Source organism: Quercus robur, chromosome 4, assembly GCF_932294415.1.
Source record: "Quercus robur chromosome 4, dhQueRobu3.1, whole genome shotgun sequence".
NCBI lineage: Eukaryota > Viridiplantae > Streptophyta > Magnoliopsida > Fagales > Fagaceae > Quercus > Quercus robur.
In genome coordinates, this window is record NC_065537.1 from 35,447,465 (window position 1) to 35,469,411 (window position 21,947).

At 37.6% G+C, this 21,947-nt stretch overlaps 1 protein-coding gene across 5 annotated transcripts in view; it reads left to right on the forward strand.

Moving 5' to 3' along the window:
* LOC126721214 (UDP-D-xylose:L-fucose alpha-1,3-D-xylosyltransferase MGP4-like) overlaps positions 1-21,947 on the forward strand; it is a 28,329-nt gene extending 6,382 nt beyond the window's left edge. For 3 of the 5 annotated variants that reach the window (XM_050424258.1, XM_050424256.1, XM_050424257.1), the window contains 4 exons: positions 10,003-10,666; positions 11,891-12,122; positions 12,881-13,056; positions 21,287-21,947. In XM_050424258.1, coding sequence (XP_050280215.1) covers positions 10,181-10,666; positions 11,891-12,122; positions 12,881-13,056; positions 21,287-21,496 — 1,104 coding nt within the window. In that variant the 5' untranslated portion in view covers positions 10,003-10,180 and the 3' untranslated portion in view covers positions 21,497-21,947. The other 2 variants (XM_050424260.1, XM_050424259.1) reach the window with 2 other exon arrangements.

Sequence of the window (21,947 nt, forward strand, 5' to 3'; positions counted from 1 at the left end):
AATTGGTTTCATTTTAAAATTTGAGATTCCCATGTACTATTGATTATGCATTTTATTTGTTGCAGGTGGAATTCTATTTTGTTTATATATTGTGGCTTTATTATGCACTACCGCTTTTTCTTTTTTCTTTTGTGATTGAAAAGTTGGATTCAATGTCTCTTTTAAGGGTTATATCTTGGTTTGGTTTTAGAATTTGAGATTCCAATGTACTATTGATTATGCATTATTATTTGACTAATGTTTTTCTAACTTTTTGTTTCATAAACCAGTAGCCATTTTTTTCTTTTAAACTTTTTGGTTGTAAAATTCTCTAATCTCATGGTTTAATTCACTATAGTTCCTAGGAATGGTAGATTTGGTATTTGAAATTGTCTTGCAAGTTTTAGTTCTGTGTGATTCATTGTGGTTCCTAAGAATAGCAGATTTGCTATTTGAAATTGTCATGTAAGTTTTAATTGCTTAAAGTTAGATTCCTTTTTTTTTAGTCTCTCATAATAGGGAAGTACACACATGAGTGATTTGAAGAAACTAATTTTTAAAAAATTTAGGGGATATTGGACACTATATGCTTAAATATACTACGTTATTTAAGTTTGAATATATATAGTAGAAGTATGATAACTAAGTTTATGTTGGATGCAAAGTTCGTTAATATGTAAAATGATTCCGCGCATTGCGCGGGTTAAACGCTAGTAATAACTAATAGTCGAAACGTTTGACTTTTTGTTAATCACTCCTCATTGCGCCACATGGCTACATAAATTAATACCACGTCTACGTTTAAAAATGCACAAAAAATGTGTCTGTTCAAGCAAACTGTTTCAGAACTATTTTTGCAACTATTGGTGTTCAATTGCATTGTTCCACTAGGTAGTTATTAATTTTGCACAGTTACTGATACATTTCATGTTATATTTCTTTAGGAAAAGAAAAAGAAAAAAAGAAAAAGAAAACAACAACAACTTCAGTTCATTTTTCACCCCCTATCTCTATATGACAAACTTTCTCTCTATACGGGGAAAGTTTTGGGTTTTAACGCCATTTTTCATCTTAGTGTTTTAATTCAAGTTATTGAGTCATATTTTAATCTTTGAAGCAAATTTTGATTCTCTCTAATTCACTCTTACTAGACTAACTTTTTTAAGATCATTAAGCAAAGCCAAGGGGTGCAAGCGTAGAAAGAGGTTTTTGTCCTTTGCAATTATTATTATATCTTAATTTATGAAGAGAACTTTGCAATGGGTCTACCAAGTTGTGATAGGCCAAAAAACGAATTGACCTCTTGTGATATATTAATTGATTAATTAGCCAAGTTTATTAATTAATCAATTACATGCAATGAGCGTGGTAACACAAACAAATCATCAAACAACTAAACGCAGCGGAAATTAAATTTGATACGGGTGATTTGTTTACGAATGGAGAAAACCACCGAGAAAAAACCCCACTAGGTGATTTTAAGGTCACAACTCCCGAGAATCCACTATTATCACAACAAGCGATTACAAGTAAAGGAATCCTAGTACCTTATACTAACCTACAGTTGAACCCTTACCTTAATACCCAATTGGACTTGTTCTGTAGTGACAATCTCTCCTTGTAATGCACAGCTCCCAGTACGTGACTAACCAATTGCGCGGATCCCAGTACTCGACTTCAATCACCAACTAGAGAAGGCTGTTGGCTGCAAAGTTCTTCAATTCATCACACGATGAAGATCGAGAAGCTCCTTGGTTACAAAACCCTATGGTGCACAAACACAGTAGCTTCTTCACAAGAAAGATGAACGAGGGCAAATTTTGTCTCCAGTCACAATTTGCTTGAACAAACTTTGCTCAACACTTGTGCAACTTGCTCCACCTTTGACGGCCCTTAAACTAATCCTTTTAAATGTCTAGGGTTGTGAGAAAAGAAAGCTTAAACATACAATCACAGATTGGAGTCAAAACAGAACTGAAACTCTGTTTTTCATAAACCTCGATAGATGCCTATCTGTCAAGCTGCTATCGAGCCACAGGCTAGAACAGCTCTTCAAGGCTCAATAGATGGCTAGTTGTCGAGCTTTAATGAACAACACTTTCTGCACTTGAATCTTGAACAGACTTGCATGGCTTTAACATTTTAACTTGAAACAAGGTTTCTTGAAGTATTAAACACATCCTGGATCTACCCAATTACAAGTAAAGTGTGTTTTGTCAAAGGATTAGCCAATTACATAAAATAGTGACATGTGTTTCTAACAAGTAAATCACATATGTCCTAACAATCTCCCCCTTTGGCAATCCATGACAAAACCACAACAAATAAATGAACATATGAGAGAAGTCATAAATCACTCAACTCATATTCACTTGTTGAATACAATAAAATCTATCTTAACACAAACTCTTGAAAAACTTTGCAAGAAGTGAGTTTATGACAAGAAAGACTTTGACAACCTGTATTTCTGAAACACTTTAAACAAAACTCATCAAGGCATCTTAGTGTGAAACAGAAATAATAAATTGCATACAAGATATAAGAAACATGTGTATAAAGAAAGAAAAGAAACAAAATATGGTAAGAGTAGGTGAAAAGAAAAACATATATCAATATAAAAGGAATATAAGTACAATGTATGTCAAAACGGTCACAAGACCACAATATACAAGATATGATGTATCTGAAATAGAAAGAAAAGAAAAAAAATACATCAAGTCCTCACTACATCCCTCAATGTACACACTCCCCCTAACAAAAATCTCCTATGCTAACCCTCCCCCTAACTATGACTACTCTCATAACCAAAACTACTTCCCCTTTTTGTCACGAGTGACAAAGGGTAAGAGTGTCAAGTAGACATCTCATCAGAGTTGGAAGAACTAGCATCTCCATTAGTATCATCATCGTCGTCGTCAGAGTCATCATCGTCCTCAAATGCCTCAGGTGCCACAGGAGGAAGAGAGGGAGACTCCACAAAGCCACCAAGGTGAGCCTACTGTCTAGCAATACGGCTGACATGGGTGTTCACTTGATACAACTTAGTAGAGAGTGTATCAAGGCGAGCATCCATACGCTGAAGCTGCGCCATGATCGCATCCAAAGTCACACCTCCCACAGAAGTAGAGGGAACAGAGGTGGATGGAGCTGAAGGAGTGGGAAAAGCTGTCGGACTGGACCGTCTTGAACAAAACTACGCCTCGCTCTGATTAACGGTAGCATAGTCAATGACACACATAACGTGAAAGTGGTTAGAAACAGGGAAGGGAATGGAAAAATGGGGTAAGATCCTCGTGATAGCTGAAGGGAAGATGAGCTTATCATGGGTCGCCGTATCCTTATAAACATCTATGATGGAAAGAATGAAATGTGAGGGAAAATCTATAGTGAGATACTCTAACAAAGAAAGCAAAAATCGAGCACGGGGCTCGGTAATAGAGTTATAATGAGAAAAAGGATGAAGAACAAAAGTCATAACCATGTCATTAATCTAGGACCTTTAGCAAAGGTCGAACATGGAGTAAATTGTCGATCGCCCCAATCAGCGGGACGCTCACAAAAGGCAGAAATCATCTCGTCTTTGGACACAATCCTCAGACGCTCACAACCAGGGTAGTCAAGATGCTCTACCCTCGGGACATGGAGCACCTCGGATACAATATCCGATTTGACCACTATACGCGTACCTCAAACGCGAACCTCGAACGCGAGTAATGAAGAAAGGTACTAAAGAATCAAGTCCATGCATGTTGGAGTAAAACTCCTAGATCAGCATGGATGGATAGGTGATCGGGACGTCACACAGTGACTCCCACCCCAATTGTGAATGATAGTAGGTAGGTCAGTGTTAGAGAAGTCCGACAAAATGACTCGGTGTTTTGAATGAGTACCTCATCTAGAGAAGTTCTCCGAGAAGTCCTTTCGGGCTTGCTCATCACGGAACCAAACAGAAGAGGGGGTAGGATTAGAAGAAGAAGGATGCCCCAAAATGAAGAGGGTTCCAGGATAGAGCAGACTTATATTTCGGTCCTATGACAACACTAACGTAAACTAGAGAGTGAGGGGGAAGAAAGAAACACTCAGAAAAGTCCCAAAAACAGTTCAAATATATAAAAATATATTGAGTGTAAAGGAAATATGTAAGAAAATACATGAGCAAGTGACCTGCAAAGATAATTGCATCATGGGCTCAGCCCAATCAAAACCTACCAACACACAAGCAGTTTAACATATATAACACATCTAAATGCATGAAAATATAGTTATAATGCACATGGGATGCAATGCATGAAGATTTTAAAGCATTTTCACAAAAACCAACCCAAAATTTCACAATAACTTCATTAATTTTGAAAAACCACAAAATATTTTCAAAAACCCAAAAACCTAGGTCTAATGTATGAAATGCATGAAGAATAAAGGATTTAGACACTTACCAAGTAATGAGAAACTTGATTAAGGCCGAAAATCAACTTAGGATGAAGTTTAGAGTGAGAGAGGGAAGATTAGGAGGTGAAAAGACACGAACAGATCGAGAGAGATCAAGCGAAATGAAGTCCAAATCACGCTGAACCCTTATATAAAAGTTCAGTAAATCTCGATAGATAGAGGTGTCGAGAGAGGTGTCAAGCTTTAAAAGCTTTGACAGATGCAACTATCGAGAAGGTGTCTAGAGGTGTCCACAGCAAAATAAGCTCGATGGATCGAGGAGCTATCAAAGGGACAAGAACTTTCTCGATTGATCTACCTAGCTATCGAGAGGTGTTGAGATTGAGATAAAAAGTAACTAAAGAACTCAATAGATAAGGCAGGTATCAAGAGGTGTCGAGGAAGTGTTGAGATTGCTTAAAAACAGTTTTTCAAGAAGAGAAAAATATAGATATGAATGCAATCAAACATGCAACTCAACTAATGATCCAAACAGCATTTTGAACACTCAAAATCATCTCTCAACCAAAAACAATTTAGCACGTAGGTCCCAAAAACACACACACACACACTAAACAAGTCTAACCAATTTTATATTTCAAAAACAAGTCAAGACAGTTTAGTGAGCATACATTAACACATGTAAACATTGTGATAGCCAAATCACATTGTACCTGCACATGTATCAAAAGTAGCAAAGAATATTGCGTGTTGTGTGTGAAAAATATCACAAAATTGCATAAGTGTATACATGTTATGACGATTTGAGATATGAGAAAATCATTTTAACTCACACACAATCATAACTGTTTGATGAGGACTATCACCTTCAAAGTACATCATATAACTCCCACATCTCCTAAAATACATGTTTGCAATCATATATAAAGCATTTTGATCTTTTTGTTTTTTATTTTTCTTTGCATATTTTTCTTTTAATAAGCATATCATGCATGAACATATAAGAGATAGAAAAGAAATACCCAATGATGTTAAGTATTTTGATATTCCACTTTTACTATGCCAAAGCATACAAATGTCATTTCATGATTGGCGGGCAACAGTGGTAAGATGGTTATTTATGCATTTCTCTTAGGATTTTCTAGTCCTTCCCGTAAAAAAGAGTGATACGAGTATTAAGTACAAGAGATTACTTAATATTACTCATCACAAACAAGAGCCACAAAGCTTACTTGCTTAGTTGTGCATAGAGATGCCCATCTAAGCTACAAGAGATACAAAGTTTAGAAAACTTTATTTCAATGGCTATCTAAAATACACAAGTACCAATCTACACAAACACACATTGTTTTTTTATTTTTCTGATTTTTTTTCAAAATTTTTTTATTTTTATATGAAAAAAAAAAACCAAAACTGAAAACAAACAAAAACATGTTGAACAAAGAAAGCATAAAACTAGACTGACTCAAAACAGTAAAGCAAAACACTCAAGTAATGCAAACAAAAACAAGAAGAGGAGAAAGAAAAAAAAATGACATAATCACTTGGAGCCATTTTCCTTCCACACCTTGGAAGAACCTTTCCTTTAAGTAAACCCTTGAATTGGTGGTGAGTGAGAAGAATTGAAACCGTTCAAGTTCGAAAGAAACATGAGGTCTTTAAGAAAATCTCCAAGAGGAGCAAAAGAAGATGGAAATTAATTCTGGTTTCCCGATGCTATCATGTCGTTGTTCTGTTGAATGGCTAGCCACTTATAGCACTTAGGTCGAGTATGACCATCAACTCCACAGTGATGACAGAGATACTGCTTCTTTTGTTTAGGCTTTTGAGGGTTAACCTTCTTAGCCCTAGGGTTTTTAGCTTCTTTCTTATCCTGCTTAGGGGGTGTTCCTAAGATAAATTTACCTTTATCTATGTTCTCACTAGCTAAATCATTTTTAACAACATTCTTCTCAGTTTCAATATTATTAGCAGGAGGAACAAAAACAGTAGTACTAGTAAAAGCAATACTAGGAGAAAAGAAATCATACCCTAAACCGGTTCGATCAGAAGCAGATTTCTGAAGACTGAGCATCTCATCACTTGAAGTCCTCTCCAATTGAGTTTTGACTTGGAATAGTTCTGCTTCAAGCTTCTTAGTCTTCTTAGCCAAGAAGTTGTTCTTAAACCTCAGTGCTCCAATAGTCTGATTGGCTTCATCAAACTTTGTGGAAAGCTCTTCTCGTTCCAGCTTTACATCACTAAGCTTCTTGGTAGTCAACCTATACATCTTCTCATGCTTCTCTAAGACCTTGTATAACTTTGCATAGGCTATATGGATGTCATCTTATTCATCCATCTTCTCAAACTTGTACTCCACCAATTCCTCTTCTTCATTCACATCTTCAAAAATCCCCTCACTAGGATTGATAGTGGCAGTGAAGGTATTCAGGATTCCGTCATCCTCATTATTGGAATCATCCTCAGGCTCAATGTCACTCAATGTAGCAGCAAGTGCCTTGCTTTTCCCAATGGTCTTGAGATATGTGGGGCACTCCTATTTCATATGTCCAAAGCCTTGACACCCGAAGCACTTTGGTCCTGAGGAAACAGTGTACTGGCCACCATCCCTAGCATCCTTATTCCCTTTGTCTTGACTCTTGAATTGAGAAGAACTGGATTGCCTATGGTCCTTGTCAAAGCCCCTTCCATTTGCATTCTTCATAAACTTCTTGAATTGCTTGGTGATGTAGGACTACATCTTAGAATCTTCATCGTCTAAAGACTCATCAGTATCACTGCTCTTGGCCTTCAATGCTATGTTCCTGCTCTTACTCGATTTACCAATTCTTGTTAAACCTAACTCATTGATCTGCAGATTACCAACCAGCTCTGTCAAAGGAATTTTGTCAATGTCCTTTGATTCTTCTATTGTGGTAATTTTGGCATGAAATCTCTCAGGTATAGATCTGAGCACTTTTCTCACAATCTTGGGTTCAGGAATGGTTTCCCCAAGGTTGAAGGCTTAGTTCACTATATCCTTGAACTTGGCATAGAACTCATTAAACGACTCATCCTCCTCTATCTTAATCTCTTCAAAGTTTGTAGTGAGCCTTTGAAACTTTGAATCCTTGACAGCTTTGGTTCCCTCATAGGTTGTCTGGAGAATGGTCCATGCTTCCTTAGCAGTTTCAGTGGAGGATATCTTCTTGAACTCCTCATTAGTGATCGCACTGAATAAGGCATTCAATACCCTGCTGTTGAAGTTTGCCGCCTTGATCTTGGCATCATCCCAATCAGCTGGCGCTTCCTTTAGCTTAGTCCAGCCTATTTCAACAACTTGCCACACCTTCTCATCTAGAGACTATAAGAAAGCTCTCATTTGTACTTTCTAGTATGCATAGTTAGTGCTATCAAATAAAGGAGGTATAATGAGAGGCTGTCATCTATTCATGACAAACAGGGGGTTAATGGATCACACAGCAAAGATTAAAACCTAATAAGAGTGTGCTTGCTTTGATATCACTTGATAGACCAAAAAACGAATTGACCCCTTATGATAAATTATTGATTAATTATCCAAGTTTATTAATTAATTAATTACATGCAATGAGCATGGTAGCACAAACAAATCACCAAATAACTAAACGCAACGGAAATTAAATTTGACACGGGTAATTTGTTTACGAATGGGGAAAACCACCGAGGCAAAACCCCACGAGGTGATTTTAAGGACACCATTCCCGAGAATCCACTATTATCACAACAAGTGATTATAAGTAAACGAATCTTAGTACCTTATACCAACCTACAATTGAACCCTTATCCCAATACCCAATTGGACTTGTTTTGTAGTGACAATTTCTCCTTGTAATGCACGACTTCCGGTACGTGACTAACCAATTGCGCGGATCCCAGTACACAACTTCAATCACCAACTAGAGAAGGTTGTTGGCTGCAAAGTTCTTCAATTCATCACACGATGAAAATCGAGAAGCTCCTTGGGTACAAAACCCTATAGTACACAAATACAGCAACTTCTTCACAAGAAAGATGAACTAGGGCAAATTCTGTCTCCGGTCACAATTTGCTTGAACAAACTTTGCTCAACACTTATGCAACTTGCTCCACCTTTGACGGCCCTTAAAATAATCCTTTTATATGTCTAGGGTTGTGAGAAAAGATAGCTCAAACATACAATCACGGATTGAAATCAAAGCAGAATTGAAACTCTGTTTTTCATAAACCTCGACAGATGCCTATCTGTCGAGCTGCTGTCAAGCCACGGGCTAGAACAGCTTTTCAAGGCTTGATAGATGGCTAGCTGTCGAATTTTAATGAACAGTACTTTCTGCACTTGAATCTTGAATAGACTTACATGACTTTAACACTTTAACTTGAAACAAGGTTTCTTGAAGTATTAAATACATCCTAGATCTATCCAATTACAAGTAAAGTGTGTTTTGTCAAAGAATTAGCCAATTACATAAAATAATGACATATGTTCCTAACAAGTGAATCACATATGTCCTAACAAGTTGTAATCCGAGAGATTTTATGTTTTTGCATAGAATTTCTACATTTTGTGATTGCATTTTGCAATTACATTGTATTTGTGTTTGCGTTTAATGAACGTGTTTTGACCATTTGTTTTAAGAGTCTGGGTTTCAATCTATTTTGTAATTACCAGATATTGTCAACATATTGTGGGTTGCGTTAATTGTGCATATTTGGGTTTTTACGGTTGTGATTGTTTTACTGGTTTTGATTTGTTTGCCCATGTGGTTATTGTTTCGGTGAATCAACATTGTTATTCATGGCGTTTGTATTATTGTGTAGAAATTGTGGGTCTGTTTACAAGTCAAGTAATATGCCTTTTTTTATATTCTATTTTCATTTGATTGTGTTTATATAATATGCATTTGATTGTTTATGATTTTGCTTCATCAAATGCAGTTTTAGTTTTGCTCAAAATTTGAGATGGCAACAAAATTGTCAATGTTATATGATTTAGTGGAATGGGTGTTGGATCTAGTGTAGGGGTTGGATCAAATTGTCCGAGCCGCTAAAGCCTAAATGTTATGTTTTGTGCCATTCTAACTTGCATCTTTATTATTGTTGGTTATTATTTATTTATTGTAACATATTACTTCATAATATATAATGTAAGCCAGTAGGCTTTGATAGTTCTTCATAAATGAGAAGAGAAGAATGGCCAACCTTTCACCCTCAAAGTTTTTGAAAAGTTGCCTGTGCCAAATTGAAAAAATGGGACTTTTATAATGTTCTATAAGCACAATTGTATATATTCTATTTACTGATTCTTTTGTAGTACTTATTAAACTAAATGTACGAACACATTATGATTATTGTAATATATTACTTAATAATATTTGTATGTATCTCATTTTTAATGCTCTTGTGTGTAAAATTTTGACAATTTCATCATAAGAAATGTTCGAACTACATTTTTCATCTTATATTGGAGACGATTTAGCTTTCAATAGTTAAAATTAGAGAAACTTTCAAACTTTAACATGTAAACATTTGATTTAAAACAATTCCGTGCATCGTACGAGTTAATGGCTAGTTTTATATATATATATATATATAAAAGCTATTAATATATTGTCTCTTTTTTCTCTTTTTTTTAAGGCATGTTATTAGGGTGAAAATTGCAATACTGCATAAATGATCAAAATCCAAACATACTCTCATAGTCATCTCACGATCTGCCACCTGGGCTGGGAAGCACCCAGATCCGATCTTCAAAGATCTCTCAGTAAATCCCTTTACAAACTCGAGAAATTCCTCTCCTAGAATCTCACAAAAAATGTCAGCATTTTTTTTACACCAAAGACCAATTCACAACCCGTTTTCAGGTCCAAACCCATTATTATACCGACGCTCCTCCTCCTCAAGACCCTTCATCATCATGTCTTCAATCTTCACCCCAATTGCTCTTCTTCTCTTATCTCTTCTCATCATTCTCGGTGTCTTGGCTGGCATGCCTGACTTCCTCTTCTCCATTAGCTCTAACACTTCTTCCCAATCCAAATGGCGTGATTACACGCTGGCCCAAGCGGCTTCATTTGTGGCCAAGAACGGTACAGTGATCGTCTGCGCTGTGAGTCACCCTTACTTGCCTTTTCTTAACAACTGGTTGATTAGCATTGCCAGGCAAAAGCATCAGGACAAAGTGCTTGTCATTGCCGAGGACTATGCCACGCTTTTTAAGGTTAATCAGCTTTGGCCTGGCCACGCCGTGCTCGTCCCGCCTGCCCCTGATTCTCAAACTGCCCATAAGTTTGGTTCTCAGGTATGTATTTTTTAACATCTGGGTTTCATTTATATTTTATTTTTGCCCAAACTGTACCTTCCTAAACTTTAACAAACTTAAAAGTGATCGATTTTAGTTCCTTACAAACTTATATCGGTTGATTTTAGTTTGGCCACATCTAAAAGTGATCACTTTAAACATCATAGACTAAAATCGCTAATGGGCTAAATTTTCAGGAACAACAATGTATTTAAGCATTTATTATTTTATATGTGAGTTCAAATTCTGTGTTTTTAAGTTAAAAAGTTGGCAATCTAAAGTCATTGTAAATTGGAATTGCAAGTTGTGCTAAACTGCTTATATATTGTTGCAAGTTGTGCTACATGTGTAGTTATGTAATATGTGTATTGATCCTAACCTAAGTTATTTTATAGTTTAGTTTGCAACTTAAGCCCATGAGCAATTTAGTTCTTTTAATGTGATTGCTTTATTTAGTTTCTTAAAAATTACCATTTCATCACTCTGTTAGACACGTTGGACAAAAACCAATTAATTTAAGTTTGTTAGAGACTAAAATTGATCACCTTAAACTTTTTAGGGACTAAAAGCAATCAGGTTAAGTTTGTTAGGGATTAACAATGATCACACTTTGAACTTCAGGGATTATATCGCTCATCAGTTAAAAGTTTAGGGACTAACAATGTATTTTGGCTTTATATTTTCTTATTTTATGTGAGTTTAAAGGTGGTATTTTTATGTTAAAAGTTGTCAATCTGAAGTCTTTGTGATTGTAAGCAGCATTTGTTGTGCTTAGCTGTTGTTAGTGCTTCTAAAACTTAGGCTTTTGTGCTACATTTGTAGTTATGTAATGTATTGATCCTAACCACTTTTTGTGAAAATTGAATTGATTTGTTGAATTGAAAACTACTTTTCTTGCTACGACCAAGTTGTTATGCCAATGTCATTGCCTAAATCATGAAAAAAAAAAAAAAAAAAACCACATATAAATCCTTTTTATCACATCAATCATGTTGTATTTTTTGTTTGCATCAGTGCAACAAGGAGTTTGGAATTCAGATGTTTGCTTTACTAATTTGTTGCCCTTTTGATGTTCCTTGGTAGTATAAACTACAGTGTCATTTCGCTTGAATATTTCCTTGTTTTTCTGCCAGTTAGTATACAATGCTTGGAAATGTTTATCTCCATTTTTTTGTTGACTTCATTGCAATTTGGAAGCAATCCTAATTGGTTTCATATGTACAGGGATTCTTCAATTTTACATCCCGAAGGCCACGTCACCTACTCCATATTTTGGAACTTGGATATAATGTAATGTACAATGATGTTGATATGGTCTGGTTGGCTGATCCATTTCCTTATTTGGAAGGGAGTCATGATGTGTACTTCACAGATGATATGGCAGCAGTAAGTACACCTACTTTGCTTCTTGCCTTTGCTGTGTGCCATTTACGGAAAATAGCGCCAAGTGTTGCATGTAAGCTACCAAAAACATTATATTCTATACAAACTCAATTTGTAACAAAATCTAAATATGCTGGTCGTTTGTTTCCTCATAACCATTTATATTTGTCTATCATTTGATGGCCGTAAATTGGGAAATAGAGGGACAAATCATGATCTTCTCAGTTACTAGTTGAAATGTTTTTTCAATTTTATTTATTCTGTTTTTGTCTTGCAACATAAGAACATCACATCAGCGAACACACCCAAGTTCCATTCTACTGGAGCCTGCCTCAGAATGTTGATTTCTTGAGATGTTTTGGATGCCTTCCAATTGCAACTGAACTGCTGCTTTTGTGTCTCTTTGTCAAAATTTTATATTTTAGCTCAAAAAAGAGGAGAAAGAAAAACTGAAAAACAAATGACATTTCAACCTTGAATTTCAAAATCAATCGCCGCGGGGGGGGGGGGGAGGGGGGGGGGCTCGGCGCGGCGCCTGGGAGGAGGCGTTGAGCGGAAGAGTGCTAGTGAAAGTTATTTGTGGATTTAAGCTGAGTCAATATGATGATGTTCTCAGAATTCAGTTATTCAATGGCTCTAGCATTGCCATGGATCTAACAAGTAAACTAGATCTAAATTGAGGCTTCTTGAATGTAAATTTATCTTGAACTTGCATCATCTTAAACAAGATGTAAACATAATTTTATTTCATTGTAACTATCATCAATAATTTCTTCTTTTTGACTGACCAGGTTAAACCACTGAATCACTCTCATGATTTGCCACCTCCAGGGAAAAAAGGGCGCCCTTACATATGTAGCTGCATGATTTTCCTTCGCCCTACTAGTGGAGCAAAACTGGTTATGAAGAAGTGGATTGAGGAACTTCAATCACAACCATGGTCCAAAGCAAAGAAAGCAAATGACCAACCTGGTTTTAACTGGGCATTGAATAAAACTGCTGGAGAGGTTTTTTTTTTTTCTATTTGCCTTCCTAGTTTATTTCATAGCCCTGAATTCCCTACTAAATTTTTATTTCTAGGAAAGCTTAGTCATCTTAATAGTCCCTTTAGAGCAAAGTCTCAAAAGGCCTGTGGGGATTTATGCTTCTGCTGAAAGTATAGCAATTTGGTGTAGGAAATAAATAATCTGGAAATCTTGATATATTGGAGTTGTCTGCATAATCTGGTTGATTTAGGTTGCATCTGGTAACTCTACTTTAGGAGCAGAATGGGTTCTTCTTCAGTATTCTGACCCAAAAAAAAAAAAATTTCTTTTTTTCCTTAAAAATTGTGTTTGGCATTATGCTGAAACTCTTACTAAAAAGTAATTATACTAAATGAAATTGCGTTTGGTTTTAAGAAGTGCAGAGTGCATTTTTTTTCCCATTTAAACCAAATTTTAATAGGATGGCAATAGTAATATCTTTTTAACAATCATAAATTTTACACAAAAGATTACAAGCATTTATATTGACATCCATTACATAAAATCCCACTTAAAATTAAATGCTTGCGTGGGTCTGCCATTTATAACTGAAACATTTACTATAGGATCTCCATGAATCACGTTCTGCCCCAATTTAGTTCCAATTTTTTAAAAATTCCTAATCTTCTACAGATTACCATAAACAGACATAATCTTCCAACTCTGGCCACCACCAGCAAACTGACCACCTCCACCACCATTATTGAATGATACTTCGGCCATAGACACCTTTTTGCACCAAAGCAAAAATTCCTTAGCTCTTTCTGAAACAAAGACCAACTAGCACGATTGGAGCTTGTTGGTATCATTATACAACCTCTCTTAGTCCCTCCAAAATATACCGCAATAACAACAAAAAGACCAGCTCTGTTTGATCTCCCACAGAACTCTTATCAACTTCCCATTTTCCCTGAATCTCTTATAGAGTACAACATGACCAGGCACCCAATCTCGAATATCTGCAAGACAAGTAAGTATCCACTCCATGCCCCTACATCCAACCCAAATAGAGCTCTTAACATCCCGATGTGTCTCATGTCTGGCATATGAATCATACCGCCCCCCATCAAAAGAGAGAAAATTTTTTTGCATCAATGCGAAATGACCTCTTACTGCTCCCATGGTCAGAGGATTGAGATTTAGGAGGGATGTTTTGTGACGTTTCTATGGACGGAGAAATTGGTGTGGCTAGAGGTGCAGGTACAAGGGTAGGCTGTTTAGGCAAAACTTGGTTAGGCCCTTGAAGTGGTGGGGATGGGGAAGGTAGTGATGGGGGAGGGGGGGGGGGGGTAAGGGTATGAGAAAAACCCAAACTGTGGAGGAAAGCATAGGGGAGAGGGAGGAGGAATATGTGAGGATGGTAAAAAAGGAAAAAAAGATGTTGATGGTTGAGGGAGAGGGTGAGAGTGGGGTGGAGGAAGGGGGTGGAGAGGATGAGGGTGGGGGAGGAGGAGGCATCACACTAGTACTCTACACATGCTATTTTAATAATAAAAATCTATGATATATTCCTGCTATTTTGGCTTTTAAGTGTGTGCAAGCCTGAGGGTGGGAGATGAATCGTGACTTGTCTGGGTGCCAACGAGTTCAACTGGCCCAAGGATTTAAGTGGTGGGCCTAAAGTTATAAAGCAAACAGGTGGGCTTGATAAAGCCCAACCCATGGCACCAATGTCTTCAAAAAGTATGGGTATTTTAGTCAAGCAGAACCCACCACAAGTGGCGAAAATGGCCAAATGGCCATCAAATCTAAACTATTTAGTTAGTAGACCGGTTTTGAAACTATATAGTTTATTAGCAATTCGAGTATAAGAAACTCGATTTTGATCTGAAAATCGAGTCTTTAAGACTCGATTTTCATCATATTTCGGCTGCTTAAAAATCGAGTCTTAAAGACTCGATTTATAAGCCTATATATAACTAAAATGAAATCAGATACAAAAGGAAAAAAAAAAAAAAAAAAAGACGACGAAGAAAAAACCCAGAAAAAATCAGATCCACCCAGGCCGCGGCGAACCTCAGGCCGCGCGAGCCTGGTGGCCGGGGGTCGCGCGACCTGGGTCGCGCGAGACCTGGGGCTCGCGCGACGGCCTGGGTTGCGGCGGCCTGGCCGCGGCGTCGCGCTGCCCAGGTCGCGCGACCCAGGTCGCGCTGCCCAGGTCGTGCGGCCTCTGATCTGGTCTCCCTCTCTCTGATCTGATCTGACTCTTTCTCCCTCTGTGATCTGATCCGATCCGGTGAGATGAGGCTGCGCTTGAGACTCAAAGTTTAAAAAAAAAAAAAAAATTTGTTTGTAAATCGAGTCTTTGAGACTCGAATTGCTAATAAACTATATAGTTTCAAAATGGGTCTATTAACTAAATAGTTAGATTTTGATGACCATTTGGCCATTTTCGCCACCACAAGTCAGTTTTGATGCTCCGTGTACGTGGGTTATAGGCGAGAGCTTGAGGGGAAAAATGAGTGGAAATTCCGAGTCACTGGTGATAGCAACAGTGCCAAAATTGGAACTCTGTGCCTTTGCCCTCATCGTTGACCCTCCTCATGTCGCCTCGGAGGTCACATTGACTGTCGGGATAGAGGGAGATCACCTCGATGAAGCGGCGAGTGTGACGGAGGCTTCCAAGCTTGGGTCCATCGGCGAGACGATGACAAATTGAGGGATGGGGGATGTGAACTGGACTCCAATGGCTAGTGATTTGAGTGTGGGGATGCCGGCGAGATCGATGGGGCTTGGGACTGTTGTTTCTCCTCATCGCTAGTATCAAGGTGCTAACCAAAACCACTTTTCACCTCTGTTAGGTCTGATTAGTGGGAAGGGCTTTTGTTTTTGGGGAGAGAGATAACTCGACAGAGGTATCAGGTGAAAAGGGAGAAAAATGAAGCAATCCTCATGCTGAGTTAGTGTCATCTAGCTATTTGGATAGGGAGGAGTTGTTACAGGATGGGGCTAAGCATTTTTTGCTTCAATGGAAGCACAGTGAAGTTAATCCTAGTGGTTTTTTTCATGGGGAGGAAGAGAGTGGCTTATTGGAGTGTTCATCTCTATCTAAATGGGATCCCAATGAACAAAAGGAGTTGGAGGTGATCCAGGAAGTTGATGAGGGAGAGGTTCGGGGGTCTGAGGTGAAAAATTTGAAATGGGTATGTAACCTGATGAAAAGTTTCTGTAGAATTGTGGGTTTTCCTATTGTTAAACACGAAGATCAATGTCTAGCTTTGTTTCGTCTCCTTGAACAAGACTACATTTATGTTGTAAACGTTGGGACTTCTAAAGCAACTATGAACCCAAGCTAGAAAGGGCTTAAGGAACTTAAAGGTTTGATTTCTTCAATTAATTATGATGGGGTATCATCTAAGGGGAGGAATAGAGTTTCTTCAGAAGATACGGGGGTGATTACTAGTTTTAAATGAGTTTACAGCTTTTATCTTGGAATGTTAGGGGATTAAACAATCCTCAGAAGCGAGAGGTTTGTAAAATTTTGCTCAAGGAGTGGAAGTGTGATGTTGTTTGCTATCAAGAAACTAAGCTGTCTTCTTTAAACTCCTTTGTTGTTCGAAGCCTTTCGGGTAGTTTGTTCCTTGACTGGGTTGCTCTGGATGCAGTGGGCATTGCAGGGGGGGTGTTACTGGTTTGGGACAAGAGAGTTTATGAAAAAGTTGACTGTGCTATTAGTCAGTTTTTTGTTAATGTTTTACTGAAGGGGGTTGTAGATGATTTTGTATGGGTATGTTCAGGAGTGTATGGTCCTAATGATGATAGTCAACGGGGTGCTCTGTGGGAGGAGCTTACAAAGATGTGCTCTAGGTGGAATACAACATGGTGTGTGATTAGGGATTTCAATATCATTCAATATCCGAGTGAGAGATTTGGTTGCGAGGCTTTTAGTCCGGCAATGTTGCTTTTTCAGACTTCTTTGAGGCTAACTACCTTGTGGACTTACCTCTTGAAGGGGTTTCGTTTACTTGGTTTAGAGATTCAAGGATAGATTGTATGTCAAGAATTGATAAAACTTCGGCATCAGTGGATTGGGTAGATCATTTTGGATACGTGTGTCAAAGTGTACTCCCTCGTGTAGTTTCTGATCATTGCCCACTTTTGGTGGTGTCTGGTAGTGTTAATAAAGGTCGAAGTGCCTTTAAGTTTGAAAATATGTAGTTGAAAGAAGAGGGTTTTGTAGAGAAAGTTTGGCAATGGTGGAATGGGTATTGCTATTCGGGTTCGCCAAGCTTTATTCTGGCTCGTAAATTAAAAGCTCTTAAAAAAGACTTGAAAAAGTGGAATAAGGAGGAATTTGGGGATCTAGCAATTTAGGAAGAAATGTCTTTTATCTGAATTGTTGGGTTTGGATGCTAAGGAAGACTTGTCGGGTCTTTCACAGGAGGAACAAACTTGTCGAATTCAGATTAAAGGTGAGATTGCACATCTAGCCTCTTTGGAGGAGATTTCTTGGAGACAAAAGTCTCGGATATTATTTGTGAAGGAAGGGGACAATAATACTTGCTTTTTTCATCAAGTAGCAAACTCCCATAGAAAAACTAATCATATTTGAGGTATAGAGGTGGATGGTGTCCTCTATGAGGATGAGGAAGAGGTGTGGTCTAAGGTGGTTAATTTTTATCAAAGTTTGTACACTGAATCAGATACTTGGCGTCCATGGTCCTTCCATGGACGGATTGGAGTTTGCTAGAATTGAGGAGGATGAGCAGCTTGATCTTGAGAGGGATTTCTCTAAGGAGGAAGTGGTAAAGGTTCTTCAAGAGATGGAGGGTGATAAAGCCCAAGGTCCTGATGGTTTCACAATGGCATTTTTTCAAAAATGCTGGAGTGTAGTGGAAAAAGATGTTATGGCATTTTTTGACCATTTCCATAGGAGCTTAGAATTTGAACAGTCTCTGAATGCCTCTTTTCTATCTTTGATTCCCAAGAAAAATAATGCTTTGAATATCAAAGATTTTCGGCCTATCAACTTAGTCGGCAGTGTGTATAAGCTACTGTCTAAGGTTTTGGCTAACAGATTGAGGTTGGTGCTAACAACAAAATTCTTTTGTTGGTGGCAGACAGATTTTGGATTCAATGCTTATTGCTAATGAATGTTTAGACGGTAGACTGAAAGGTGGTACTCCAGGGGTGGTGTGTAAGTTAGACATTGAAAAAGCCTATGACCATGTGAATTGGGACACTTTGTTCTATTTGTTGGAGAGGATGGACTTTGGGGATAGATGGAGGGGAGGGCTAAAGATATGTCACTACCGTTCGCTTCTCAATTTTGGTTAATGGATCTCCTACTAGTTTCTTTGGGAGCTCTAGGGGTCTAAGACAAGGTGATCCATTGTCTTCACTTCTTTTTCTTTTGATCATGGAGGTTTTAAGTCGGATCATGAAGAAAACTGAGGAAGGTGGTCTCATTCAGGGTTTTCATGTGGGTCCTGTTAATTCTACCGGTATCTGTATTTCTCACCTATTATTTGCTGATGACACCATTCTTTTCTGTGATGCCTCTAGAGAGCAGATGCTTTCCATTAGGCTGGTTTTGACTTGTTTTCAAGCTTTTACTGGCTTGAAGGTGAATGTGGGGACTTTAGCTAGTATTCTTCAATACATGGTGGGTGGTTTGGGAATTTGGAATTTGGTGTCTTTTTATCAAGCCCTATTAGGGAAATGGCTTTGGAGGTATGGCCATGAACTCACTCATTTGTGGCGGAGCGTCATAGCCGTGAAATATGGGGAGGGGAAAGGGGGTTGGTGCACTAGAGTTTGTAGAAGGGCTCATGGTTGTGGCTTATGGCGGAGTATTAGGGAAGGGTGGGAGACTTTTTCTAAGCATTTGTCTTTTGTGGTGGGGGATGGTTCTCGTATTCTTTTCTAGCATAATAAGTGGACTTGGGAGGATTCTCTTAAAATTCTTTATCCTCAGTTATATGTGTTCAGCCAATAAGAAAGCTTGTATTTCTAAAATGTTAAGCCCTCTAGTTGATGATAATGAAAGAGTGTGAAGTTTAAGATTTTATATGGAATTCAATGATTGGGAGTTAGTGGCTTCCTACTCCCTACTTCATCTCATCCAAACCCGGACTCCTAGGGGTGGAGGGTGTGACAGTCTTAGTTGGGGTCTTAATGGAAGTGGGAAGTTTGATATCCGGTCTTATTATCATAAGATTCGTAATGCAGCTCCTTCTACTTTCCCTTGGAAGGGCACTTGGAAAGTTAAGATTCCTAAAAGGGTAGCATTCTTTATGTGGACAACAGCTCATGGGTAGCATTCTTTACGTGGACATTAGCTCATGGTCAAATTTTAACTTTGGATGACCTTAAGCTTCGTGGTCGCCCTTTAGCGAATTGTTGTTGCATATGCTATTGTAATGCGAAATCTGTAGATCACCTATTACTTTTTTGTCCGATAGCTCATTCTTTGTGGGCACATATGCTTCGGTTGTTTGGGGTCGATTGGGTCATGCTAGGTTTAGTGGTGGACTTATTATTTTGTTGGTATCATTGGCTTGCGAAGCATAGTTCTGACATTTGGAATTTGGTTCCAGGTTATTTAATGTAGACTATTTGGACTGAACGGAATCGGCATTCTTTTGAGGATAATGGGAAAACTGTGGTTCAGTTAGTAGATTTATGCCAACGGACCCTCTTTCATTGGTCTCGATGTTGGGTCTCTCGGATTGTTCTATTCTTATTGATTTTCTTTTGTCTATTAGAATAGCTTAGTGTGCTTGTGTCTTTCTGTTTTTTATCATTCTTTGTTCACTACCGTGAATCTTTGTATTTTTCTTGCTACTCCTTTTTTAATAATACTTTCTTCTTACTTATCAAAAAAAAAATCCCAACATTAAAAATGTAAAATTCAGTGCATAAAATTGGAAATATTTACTTAAATACAGTCACCATAAGTAATAGAAATAATAATAACATAATGCCAGTGAAATTCTAATGGCACAACAACAACATATGATCCACCCTTGCTGTCCCTTACAGGTTTCTGAATATGATGTACTTGCATCATGTGTGCCTGTGTGTCCAATGTTGCTATACATGTCCCAAAATGACTGGTAGTTGTTTTAAAAATGTATCATGACCTGCACATATAAATTACGAACTATTCATGATAGTTGTTTTAAAAACGTATCATGCTATACGCAGTATCTTTAAATTGATAAAAAACAATACCAGAAAGAATTAGCAAATAATGTTGTGTTAACATGCTGTACCTGTCAAATCAAGAACCGAAAGAATCACAATCCTTTTGAATTTAGATCAAACTCAAGCACTGTCAAATAATAAATGGATGGTATGTCAACAAGATCTTCAAAAGAACAAAAGAATGTGATAATTAGCCCAAAATAAGGAGGCTGGAAACCAATTAAGGAGAAAAGAATGGAGGACAAAAACAACAATTGTGTCATGGAATAAAAACAAAAAACAAACAAAAAAACTAATTCCAAGACACGTCAAAATTTCAGTAATTCCTTTTTTCCCTTAAATTTGTCATGCTAGATACTTCAATCTTGTAACAAGGACAACTTATCAGCCTCTCTCTCTACTGGTACTCTTCATAGAAGACAATCACAGGGCATTGTCACAATGAATCCTCCCTGAGACACACTTATTGTATTGATATTGGCCTGTAACACGCAAATAATTTTTTCTTGCCTTGTTATGAATCCTTTAAGCCGACCCCAAAAAATTTGTGACTAAGCCTTTGTTGTTGTTATTGTTATGAATCCTTTAATATTGAGGAAGTTTAATGACAATGAGTAGATACTAGGAAAGCCCAGGGAGGGAATGCTTTGAGGATGAAATGCAAATGAGAATTTGAGGTTTTTTCTTTTGCTTCATAAAATGAGAAATGGAAAATGCATTCTCAATAAAGTGCATTCCTCGGAACCTGAAATTGCATACCAAAAAAAGCTTCTTTTTTTTTTGCTTAGAGAACTGTGAAATGTATCCTCACTAGAGATGCCAAACACAGCCTGAGTTGTACAGAATATGTTCTAGGTGGATTTTTATGTGTTTCAGAGCTATTCCTTATGAAGGTCTTCCTTCAACTCTCCTGTAAGATATACTTTAATAGTATGAGAACAAATCTATGCAGCCTACAGTGAGAACTAGTGGATTTTTGAGCTTCTGAAATCTCTAACATTGTCTTCACAATTTGTATTGGTTGGAATCTTTAGATATTTAGATGTTGAAGTTTTTTGTGCAGGTGGATCTCTACTTGCTTCCCCAAGCTGCATTCCCAACAGGAGGATTATACTTCAAGAACAAGACATGGGTGCAAGAGACCAAGGGAATGCATGTTATAATCCATAATAATTATATCACAGGTTTTGAGAAAAAGATAAAGCGCTTCCATGACTTTGGCCTTTGGTTGGTTGATGATCACGCCCTTGAGTCCCCTCTAGGCAGATTATGATAAACCAAAAGACCATATAGCTCCCTGTAGGACCAAGCAGACTTGTTGGAGACTGTTGGAAATGCTTCCAGCCTACTTGGGACTTCTTGCAAAATGACTACTCTTAAGAAGTCTGTGAAGAACATGTGTCTGCAGCTAAACATTATTGTGCACTGATGGATTCTTCAAGAATTGAAAAAGAATATCAGGCATTTTACGGGGCAGATATTTCCAATTCTTTGGTGAGGTCCAGTTAGCATAAAGGAGATGTCAACCAGTGGTAACAGTTGGGATAATGCCTTATTGCCCATCGTTCTCTTTTTCAACCAAGTTTATTTTTTCTGTTGAAGTTCAATTTTGTTGACAAGTTTTCCTCAATATTTCTATTCTTTTTGTGTAATGCTAACCAAATAAGTTATTTTCTTCAACCGTTACAAACATTGAAGCAATCTTATTTTATTTTTATTTTTGA